This window comes from Myotis lucifugus, unplaced genomic scaffold (assembly GCF_000147115.1).
Source record: "Myotis lucifugus unplaced genomic scaffold, Myoluc2.0 scaffold_10, whole genome shotgun sequence".
NCBI classification, from domain to species: domain Eukaryota; kingdom Metazoa; phylum Chordata; class Mammalia; order Chiroptera; family Vespertilionidae; genus Myotis; species Myotis lucifugus.
Genome location: NW_005871058.1, coordinates 8,790,165 through 8,801,047, shown reverse-complemented (window position 1 = coordinate 8,801,047; position 10,883 = coordinate 8,790,165). Strand labels below are relative to the sequence as shown.

Sequence of the window (10,883 nt, the reverse complement as noted above, 5' to 3'; positions counted from 1 at the left end):
CTGGATCTATTTTGTTCATCAGATTATGTGTCCATTATATCCACAAATGAGTGAGATTATGTAATATTATCTTCTCCAACTGGCTTATTTCATTTAGCATAATGTTCTCCAGGTACATCCATGCTGTTGAAAATGGTAAGAATTCCTTCTTTTTACCGCAATGTAGTTTTCCATGTGTAGATGTATCAATCTAATCTAATAAAACAGAAACATGCAAATTGACCACACCTCCGCTATGCCCCAAGCCACGCCCATCAGCCAATCAGAGCGACTATATGCAAATTAACCCAACCAAGATGGCAGCTGGAAGCCACAAGGCTGGAGCAAGAAGGATGCTTGGTTGCCCAGTGATAGAGGAAGCCAAGCTTCCCTGCCTGCCCTGGCCGGCTGTGGCCTCTGGTCAAGGCAACAAATTTTCAATTATAGAAGATAAATAAATCCCAGATACCTGTTTCTAGCCAGCCTCCACTGGGAGCTTGGGTGGCTGGGGGCCTTGGCCAGCCTGCAAACAGCCATCAGCCCCTCACCCAGACTGGCCAGGTACCCCAGCAGGACCCCCCACACTGAAGGGGCTGTGGCCAGCCTGAAAATGGCCCTCAGTTCCTCACCAGGTTGGCCAGGCACTCCAGTGGGGACCCCCACTCTGAAGGGGGTGTGGCCAGTCTGAAAATGGCCTTCAGCCCCTCACTCAGGCTGGCCAGGCACCCCAGCAGGGACCCCCCACCCTGAAGGGGTTGTGGCCAGCCCGTAAACGGCCCTCAGCCCCTCACCCAGGCTGGCCATGCACCCCAGTGGGAACCCCCACACTGAAGGGGCTGTGGCCAGCCTGAAAACGGCCCTCAGTCCCTCACCCAGGTTGGCCAGGCACTCCAGAGGGACCCCCACCCTTATCTGGGACACCCTTCAGAGCAAAACAGCCAGCCCCGACCCATGCACCTGGCCTCTATCCTATATAATAAAAGGGTAATATGCAAATTGATCCTAACAGAAGAACGACTGGGAATGACTGGTCACTATAATGCACACTGAACACTTGGGGGCAGACGCTCAATGCAGGAGCTCCCACAAGGGGAGCTCGGATCAGCCACAAGCCAGGCTGATGGCTGCCAGTACAGTGGTGGTGGTGGGAGCCTCTCCCGCCTCCTCAGCAGCGCTAAGGATGTCTGACTGCAGCTTAGGCCTGGTCCCCGCTGGCAAGTGGACATCCCGGGTTGCCAGAGGGATGTCTGACTGCCAGCTTAGGCCCAATCCCCTGGGAAGCAGGCCTAAGCCAGCAGGTGGTCATCCCCTGAGGGGTCCCAGACTACAAGAGGGCACAAGCCGGGCTGAAGGACCCCCCTGAGTGCACAAATTTTTGTGCACTGGGCCTCTAGTGTTTTATAATCCACTCATCTGCTGCTGGGCACTTAGGTTGTTTTCAAATCTTAGCTATTGTAAATTGTGTTGCTATGAACAGAGGGGTGCATATATCCTTTCTGGTTGGTGTTTCTGTTTTCTTGGGATATATTCCTAGAAGTGGGATTACTGGGTCAAATGGAAGTTCCATTTTTAATTTTTTGAGGAAACACCATACTGTTCTCCACAGTGGCTGCACCAGTATGCATTCCCACCAACAATGCAAGAGGGTTCCTTTTCCTCTGCATCCTCTCCAGCACTTTTAATTTGTTGATTTGTTGATGATAGCCATTCTGACAGGTGTGAGATGGTACCTCATTGTTGTTTTGATTTGCATCTCTCAGGTGATTTGTGATTTTGAGCATGTTTTCATATATCTCTTGGCCTTCTGCATGTCCTCTTTTGAAAAGTGTCTATTTAGGTCCTTTGCCTATTTTTTTTGGATTGTTTCTCTTCCTTTTGTTAAGTTGTATGAGTTCTCTATAAATTTTGGAGATTAAACCCTTATTGGATATAACATTGGCAAATATGTTCTCCCATGCAGTGGGCTCTTTTGTTGTTTTGTTGATGGTTTCTTTTGCTGTGCAGAAGCTTTTTGTCTTCCTGTAGCCCCATTTATTTTCTCCTTTTTTCCATTGCCCTAGGAGTTGTGTCAGGAAAGATATTGCTATGACAAATGTCTGTTATTTTGCTGCCTATGGATTCTCCTAAGATTTTTATGGTTTCCCATCTTATGTTTAAGTCTTTTATCCATTTTAAGTTTATATTTGTGTCTGGTGTAAGTTGGTGGTCTAGTTTCATTTTTTTGCATGTATCTGACCAATTTTCCCAATACCATTTATTGAAGAGACGTCTTGCCTCCATTGTATGTTCTTGCTTCCTTTGTCAAATATTAAGTGAGCATAATGGCTTGTGTCAATTTCCGGTTTTTCTGTTCTCTTCCATTGGCCTATTTGTCTGTTCTTGTGCCAGTACCAGGCAGTTTTGAGTACAATGGCTTTGTAGTAGAGCTTGGTATCTGGCATTGTGATCCCTCCAACTTTGTTCTTCTTTTTCAAGGTTGCTGCAGCTATTCAGGGTCCTTTTTTATTCCAGATGAATTTTTGGAGAGTTTGTACTAGGTCTTGGAAGTATGCCATTGGTATTATAATGGAGATTGCATTGAACCTATAGATTGCCTAGGGAAGTATGGACATTTTAATGATGTTGATTCTACCAATCCATGAACATGGTATATTCTTCCATTTGTTTATGTCTTTCTCTATCTCTATTTTCACGGTCCTGTAATTTTCTGAATATAGGTCCTTTACCTTCTTGGTTAAATTTATTCTTAGGTATCTTAATTTTTTTGTTGCAATGGTAGATGGGATTGTTTTTTCAGTTTATCTTCCTGTGAGTTCATTATCCTATATAATAAAACCCTAATATGCAAATTGACCTAATGGCAGAATGACTGGAGAAACAACTAGTTGCTATGATGTGCACTGGCCACCAGGGGGCAGATGCTCAATGCAGGAGCTACCCCCAGCCCACAGGTGGTGGTGGCTGGGGGCAGGGAAGGTGATTGGGCAGCACCAGGATCGTCAAAGTGGGTGGGAGCAGGGGCCTCCACATAGCCCCGCCAGTCACCCTGTATAGGGAGGCAACTGGTGGTGGCGGGGGGCAGGTCTGGTGAGCAGGCGGCACCAGGCCAATGTGGGTGCAAGCGGGGGCCCTGACCACACCACTGGTCACTCCACAGATTGGCCCTGATCGCCGGCCAGGAACCCTACCCGAGCATGAATTTAATGCACCGGGCCTCTAGTTGGTGTATAAAAAAGCCATAGATTTCTGGGTGTGAATTTTGTATCCTACTACATTGCTGAATTCATTTATTAATTATAGTAGTTTTTTTAATGGAGTTTTTAGGGTTTTCTATGTACAATATCATGTCATCTGCGAATAATGACAATTTTACTTCTTTCCAATTTGGATGCCTTTTATTTCCTCTTCTTGTCTGATCACTATGGCTAGCACTTCCAGTACTATGTCGAATGGGAGTGGTGAAAGTGGGCTTCCCTGTCTTGTTCCTGTTCTTAGGGTAAATGGTTTTAGATTTTGCACATTGAGTATGATGTTGGCTGTAGGTTTGTCATATAAGGCTTTTATTATGTTGAGGTATAATCCCTCAATTCCCACTTTGCTGAGAGTTTTTATCAAGAAAGGGTGTTGGATTTTGTCAAATGCCTTTTCTGCATCAATTGATATGATTATGTGATTTTTGTCTCTCAATTTGTTTATGTGATCTATCACGTTTATTGAGTTGGGAATATTGTACCAGCCTTGCATCCCTGGAATAAATCCCACTTGGTCATGTTGTATGATATTTCTAATGTAAGGCTGGATCCGATTTGCTAGAATTTTGTTGAGGATTTTAGCACCTTTGTTCATGAGAGATATTGGCCTGTAATTCTCTTTCTTTGTAGTGTCCTCTTCTGGTTTTGGGATTAGGGTGATGCTGGTTTCATAGAAAGAGCTTGGAAGTGTGCCTTCCTCTTGAATTTTTTGGAATAGTCTGAGAAGGATAGGTTTTAGTTCTTCCTTCAATGTTTGGTAAAACTCCCCTGTGAAGCCGTCAGGCCCCGGGCTTTTGTTAGCTGCAAGTTTTTTGATGGATGCTTCAATTTCCTCCTTAGTTATTGGCCTTTTGCAATTTTTTTATCCTTCTTGGTTGAGTTTTGGAAGGTTGTATTTTTCTAGGAATATGTCCATTTCCTCTAGGTTGTTTAGTTTGTTGGAATAGACTTGTTCATAGTATTTTTTTTTTTTTACAATACTTTGTATTTCTGTGGGGTCCATTGTTTTTTCACCTCTTTCATTTCTGATTTTGCTTATTTGGGTAGTCTCTCTTTGCTTCGGTGAGGCTGCCTAGAGGTTCATCAATCTTGTTTATCCTTTCAAAGAACCAGCTCTTGGTTTTGCTGATCTTTTGTATTGGTTTTTTTTTTTTTTTTTTTGGTCTCTATGTCATTTATTTCTGCTCTGATCTTTATTATTTCCTTCCTTCTGCTTACACTGGGCTTTTCTTGTTGCTCTCTTTCTAACTCTTTGAGTTGTAGGGTTAGGTAATTTATTCTCATTGTTTCTTGTTTCTTGCAGTAGGCTTGTAGAGCTATGAACTTCCCTCCCAAGACTGCTTTCGCTGTGTCCCATAGGTTTTGGATTGTTGTGTTTTCATTGTCATTTGTTGCCATGATGTTTTTTATTTCTTCTTTGATCTCTTTGGTAACCCAGTCATTGTTTAATAGCATGCTATTTAGTCTCCATGTGTTTGATTTTTTTGGATTGTTTTTATTGTAGTTAATTTCCAGTTTTATGCCATTGTGATCTGAGAAGATGCTTGATACGATTTCTATCTTCTTGAATTTGAAGAGACTTTGTCTGTGACCCAATATATGGTCTATCTTTGAAAATGACCCATGTTCACTTGAGAAGAATGTATATTCTGTGGCTTTGGGGTGAAATGTTCTGAAGAGGTCAATTAAGTCCATCTGATCTAGTGAGTCATTTAGGATTGATGTTTCTTTGCTGATTTTTTGTTTAGAGGATTTGTCCAATGCTGATAATGGGGTGTTAAAGTCCCCTACTATGATTGTATTGCTCTCAACCTCTCCCTTGATCTCCTCCAGAAGATTTCTTATGTATTTTGGTGCTCCTATATTGGGTGCGTATATGTTTACCAGAGTTATTTCTTCTTGTTGGATTGCTCTCTTTAGTATTATGAAATGGCCTTCTTTATCTCTTTTTATGTCCTTCCCTTTGAGATCTAATTTGTCAGATATAAGTATTGCTACCCCGGCTCTTTTTTTATTTTCATTCGCCTGGAAAACCTTTTTCCATCCCTTCACCATCAGTCTGTGTGCGTCTTTTTTTTCTGAGGTGGGTTTCCTGTATACAGCAGATATATGGATCATGTTTTCTTATCCACTCAGTTACCCTATGTCTTTTGATTGGGGCATTTAATTCATTTACATTTAAAGTTACTATTGATAGGTACTTGTTAGTTGCCATTTTTTATCTTTACTGTTGTGTTCCTTCTTTTTTTCTTATTTTTTCTTTTTACAGCAGACCCTTTAGCATTTCTTGCATTGCTGGTTTGGTGGTAATAAACTCCTGAACTCATTTTTTGTCTGTGAAGCACCTGATTTCACCCTCAATTTTGATTGATAGCCTTGCTGCGTACAGTATTCTTGGATTTAGACCCTTTCTTTGCATGACTTTATATATTTCATTTCATTCCCTTTTTGCCTGATGTGTTTCTGTTGAGAAATCAGTCGCTAGTCTGATGGGGGCTCCTTTGTAGGTGACTGTCTGTCTCTCTCTAGCTGCTTTTAAGATTCTTGCTTTGTCGTTGGTGTTTGCCAGTTTAATTATAATGTGCCCTGGCGTTGGTCTTCTGGGGTTCATTTTGTTTGGGACTCTGTGAGCTTCTTGGATTTGTGTGAGTTTTTTCTTCTCTATATCAAGGAAGTTTTCTGTCATTATTTTTTCAAATAGGTTTTCTATTCCTTGCTCAGTTTCCTCTCCTTCTGGCACCCCTATTATGTGGATGTTGTTTCATTTCATGTTGTCCCAGAGTTCTCTTAGGATCTCCTCCTGCTTTTTAATTTTTTTTTTCTAGAAGCTGCTCTGCTTGGGTATTTTTCCCTACCTTGTCTTCTAGCTCACTAATGCGGTTCTCTGCTTCTTCTAGTCTACTGTTGATGCTTTCTATTGTGTTCTTTATAGTAGTGATGTTATTTTTCATTTCTTCTTGCTTTTTCTTCATTTCCTCTTGGTTCTTACACATATTGTTGAATTTGTCTTCCATTCTTTTCATCCACCTTATGACCATTTCTCTGAATTCTTTCTCTGACAGGTTGCTTGCCTCCGTTAACTCCATTTTGCTTACTTCCTTTTCTGGTGATGCCTGTTTTTCTTTCATATGTGGGCTGGTTCTTGGTCTCCCTATGATCTCTCTTCTCCAGGTGTTTGGTTATGTAGTTCTCTCTCTGCTGCATTGATTTAAAGGCACAAAATACAACACAACAAGGCACAACGTACAAGGCACTGAACACAAATGTATTCATGATATTAATAACCCCAATAAAGGTGACCACCCGAGCAAAGAGAATTAGGGGATAAGGAAGAAAGAAGAGTAAAAGAGAAAAGAGAAAAAGAAAAAAAGGAGTGCAAAAATAAAATTTGGAAAAAGGAGGAAAAAAAAGTAGGAGAGAAAAGAGAGAGAATGAAATAGAAGGGGGGAAGAGACTATTTATATGGGGAGAAAACTCCGATAGAACCGCCACTAATCCCAACAAATTCCAGCAACAGATCCCTGGAGATGAATGCAAACTACAAACAACCACTAATATCAAGCGAGGCAAGGGAAAACAGAAGCATAAAAATAACTGGAAAAGAAAGAAAAAAAGAGAAAAAAAACCCCAACATTAAAATGAAAAGAAAAAGCAAAACAACCTCACAAATAAGCATAAAAACCCCCAATATACTCAACATTCAAGCAAACAACAACAAAACAACAGAGAGAGAGAAAAAATTTGGATAGTGAAAAAAGATAAGGGAGAGGTGTATATGGATTTAGAGCAGGGTATTGGAAATTGGATATGTAAGTAGGGTGAAATTTTGACAGGGTGTAAAAAGAAGGAGTAGGGAAAATCTAAAGCAGGAATAGGGTAAGAGAAACAGGACAACAAAAGGGGAAAAGTGAGGAAGACAGTTTTGGCATAAAGGTAAAGTTGAGGTACAGAAAAATGATGCTAAAAGAAGGATGAAAATAATGTAGAACACTAATCCCAAAATAAAATAAAGAGAAAATAAAATGACACTTTAAAAATGGTAAAATGGTAGTAGTAATAATACTGGTTAAAAATAAAAATGTAGTAATTAAAAGGGTAAAATCAGGTGATGAAAAAGAAAAAAAATTGTTTTCTTAATTAAAAGGTGAAAAAATGATAAAAAAAAATGTGCAGTAGTGAAGGTCCTTCAGTTCTTCTACTCTTCTGTCTGCCACGCCTTAGTCCTGCTAGGTATTCAGGAGAGTGTTGAATTTCCCTGCGATACACTGTTCCTTGTGTTGTAAACCACAGTCCTGATTTTAAAGCAGGCCGTATTTGTTTCCCAGACTGCCTTTATTTGTGTTTACAGAAGAGTCAGTTCATGGCTCTGCCTCTGGGTGGCAGTGTGTCTGGATTGACCTCCGAGGCTATAAGTCCTCTCTATCCAGTAGTTAGGGTTTATTTTCTCTATTGTACTTAAAACTGGTTTGGGAAAGTCCACTGCCCAGAGCTGGTTCTTTAATCATTACTCCCTGCTCTGTTTCCCAGGTTCCACAAAAATAATTTTCCCCTGCAGCCTCTGCGAATGTCCTCAACTGGGCAATCCCATGCACTGAGTTTAATAATCAAACACAAAGATTTAAGGGGAAGAGAAAAAAACAAGAGCCTGAGAAGTTGCGCGAATTCGCAACCCTCCACCTTCCAGCTCTGTGCGCAGTCTCCTCCGTGCGCCTTCTCTCCCCTGGCAGCAACTGGCACACTGGCAAAATCCAAGGTTGCCTTTTTGCATCCAGTCCAGCTATGGGCTTATTTTTAGCATTCCCTTCTGTCAGCAGCCCTGTGGGAGCCCTTCCACACTCGCAGATCACGCTGGCACCAAAGACTGCGGACTGTGTGGGGCAGCAGACCTCCCTGCGCACATTCCTCTTCCCAACCTGAATTGCAAACTGCACCTTCAGGCGCAATCTGACCTTTCCATGAGGAGAAGCAGGGCTCCACGTAGTCGCGCTGTCCAAGATCTGGTGTTTCTGGGTTAGCTGCCGATCTCTGGATGCCGGGTCTTTGGATGTATATGCTACCAATAACAGCCACTCAAGATGGCGAGGTCTCCGTGGCTGAGCCGGCGCTCCTGGAGAGATTTCAGCCGCAGTCTCCAACCGTCCCCTTTCTCCAGGAGTCCTCCCCTTTCCCGGCTGCAAACTGTCTCTCAGCTGAATATCCTCTGCTTATTTGGGCTGTATGTTAACCCGCTTCTGCTGCTCACCCTATCTGCTCTGGGACAAGGCATGGGACACATCCGTCTATATCTCCGCCATTCCCCCCCTCCCCCCCAGATGAGTTATTTTTATGCTGGCCTGATTTTATACATTATATGTAGAATTTACCAGTTTACTTCCCAGAAAGCAACTTCTATCACAATTCTGGGAAAATTCTGGGGAAACTTTATTTACAATAAGCTTTTCCCCATTATTATTCCAATAATATGGGGATGGAATGTAGGGAGGGTAAATAAAAAGCAATTATTTTACTAAATGCCTTTCATTGTCAGAGTAGAAAGTATGCTTGACCTGGAATGAAATGGAGAATGATAATATAATTCAGTGCTGGAACTTTTCTCCTTCCTCCATGTTACATTGTATGAATGTGGTTAAGTGTATTTTCTTTAATTTTCCCTAAAACACTATTAAATAAAGATTGTGTGCAATAGCTTTTATGTAAGATTTGTGTTAAAGCGTGGCATTTAAGTGAAGAAGCATCTAGCTGAGTCCCAATCAATGCACAGAATTGTGAAGGATAACAAAATAGTTTATAGACAATAAATTTTGAGGTGGTTTGTTATTCAACAATATATAACTGAGACACCTTGAACTATATTGCAGGTTTGAACTAAGATTCTGTGAAATAATGAAACGCATTTACACATTTATACTGCTGCCTCTGAAAAGATTAGTAACATTTTAATACCGAGAGTAGATTAATTGTACTATCAATAAATAAAGTGCAATATTAAAGTGTTTAGTTTTTATATAATTTAATTCATATCTTTGTATAGTAGGTTTGTTATATTACATGATAGGTGTGGTTCTTTAGTTTTAAATATTTTTTTCCATTTTTAACTCATTAATAAATTCATTAGGTTTGACGGCATCCGTTTGCCATAGATAGAAAGAACAAACAGATATGTAACAGGCAACGAAAAGCACTGGGATCTACTGCTGGGAAGACTTGCAAGGGTCTGTGCGGAGTGAGCCTGCAGAAACCTGGGCCCCGGTGGTGCAGTGTGGCGGCAGGGAGAACAGGGCCGGCGGGGAGCACAGCGTCCTTCTGGGACACAGGGCCCGCAGGCGCAGGCCGGGGCTGAGGGGCGCTCACTGCCGGTTCCTGGGGCGCAGCGTGGGCTCCCTGGCCTTCCTCCCCTCCCAGTCGCTCCAGCCTGCAGTCTTTGGCCCTGCGGTTCTTGAGCCACACCTGCACTTGGTGCTCCTGCAGGTTCAGCCTGGCCGCCAGGGTCTCGCGTTCCTCATAGGTCCCGTAGTGTTTCCCCCCAAAGAATTCCTCCAGGACCCGCAGCTGTTGTGCGCTGAACACCGTGCGCCGCCGCCGTGTCTTCTTCTTCGGGGAGCTTGGGGACAGCGAGGAGCCGGTGGGAAACCCAGGTTCTTGCATCCTGGCTGCTGTGGCCGGCAGCACAGGGCTGGCAGGGAGCACAGGGCTGGCCGGCAGCACAGGGTCCTCCTGATACGCAGGGCCCGCAAGCTCAGGAGCAGCCTGAGGGGCGCAGACTCCCAGTTTCTGCGGCTCAGCGTGGGCTCTCTCACAGGGATTCCCTCGCAGTCGCTGCAGCCTGTGGTCTTTGTCCCTGCGGTTCTGGAGCCATGCCTGCACTTGGTGCTCCTGCAGGTTCAGCCTGGCCGCCAGGGTCTCGCGTTCCTCATAGGTCCCGTAGCGTTTCCTCTCAAAGAATTCCTCCAGGACCCGCAGCTGTTGTGCGCTGAACACCGTGCGCCGCCGCCGCGTCCTCTTCCTCTGGGCGTTTGGGGACAGCGAGGAGCCGGTGGGAAACCCGGGTTCTTGCATCCTGGCTGCTGTGGCCGGCAGCACAAGACTGGCAGGAAGCACAGAGATGGCAGGCAGCACAGGGTCCTCCTGATACGCAGGGCCCGCAGGCTCAGAAGCAGCCTCAGGGGCCCAGACTCCCAGTTTCTGGGGCCCAGCGTGGGCTCCCTCACCTGGATGCCTGCGCAGTCGCTGCAGCCTGCGGTCTTTGGCCCTGCGGTTCTTGAGCCACACCTGCACTCGGTACTCCTGCAGGTTCAGCCTGGCCGCCAGGTCTCGCGTTCCTCATAGGTCCCGTAGCGTTTCCTCTCAAAGAATTCCTCCAGGACCCGCAGCTGTTGTGCGCTGAACACTGTGCGCCTCCGCCGTGTCTTCTTCCTCGGGGCGCTTGGGGACAGCGAGGACCCGGTGGGAAACCCGGGTTCTTGCATCCTGAATGCTGCTGGGCCCTAGCAAGCCGCCCTGGAGTGCCGCCTTAAATACCTGGTAGGCACTCACCACCTACCGGTCCCGCCCGAAGGGGCTCTAGGCTGCCCTGCCTTAAATTGGATCTTGTAATCTATTTATACTTATAGATATCTCCACTTCAGGTGCTTGCGGTTTTTATGTTTTCCTGAG

At 44.2% G+C, this 10,883-nt stretch overlaps 1 protein-coding gene across 1 annotated transcript; it reads right to left on the bottom strand.

Moving 5' to 3' along the window:
* Positions 1–9,341: 9,341 nt before the first annotated feature.
* On the bottom strand, positions 9,342–10,286 carry LOC102429053 (retinal homeobox protein Rx-like). The gene has a single exon (XM_014451742.1). It carries the CDS (start codon positions 10,284–10,286, stop codon positions 9,342–9,344), a length of 945 nt encoding a protein of 314 aa, XP_014307228.1.
* Between the last annotated feature and the right edge of the window lie 597 nt (positions 10,287–10,883).

Coding starts and splice junctions, on each gene's coding strand:
- LOC102429053 (XM_014451742.1), bottom strand. CDS start 10,286: ATGCAAGAACCCGGGTTTCCCACCGGCTCCTCGCTGTCCCCAAACGCC.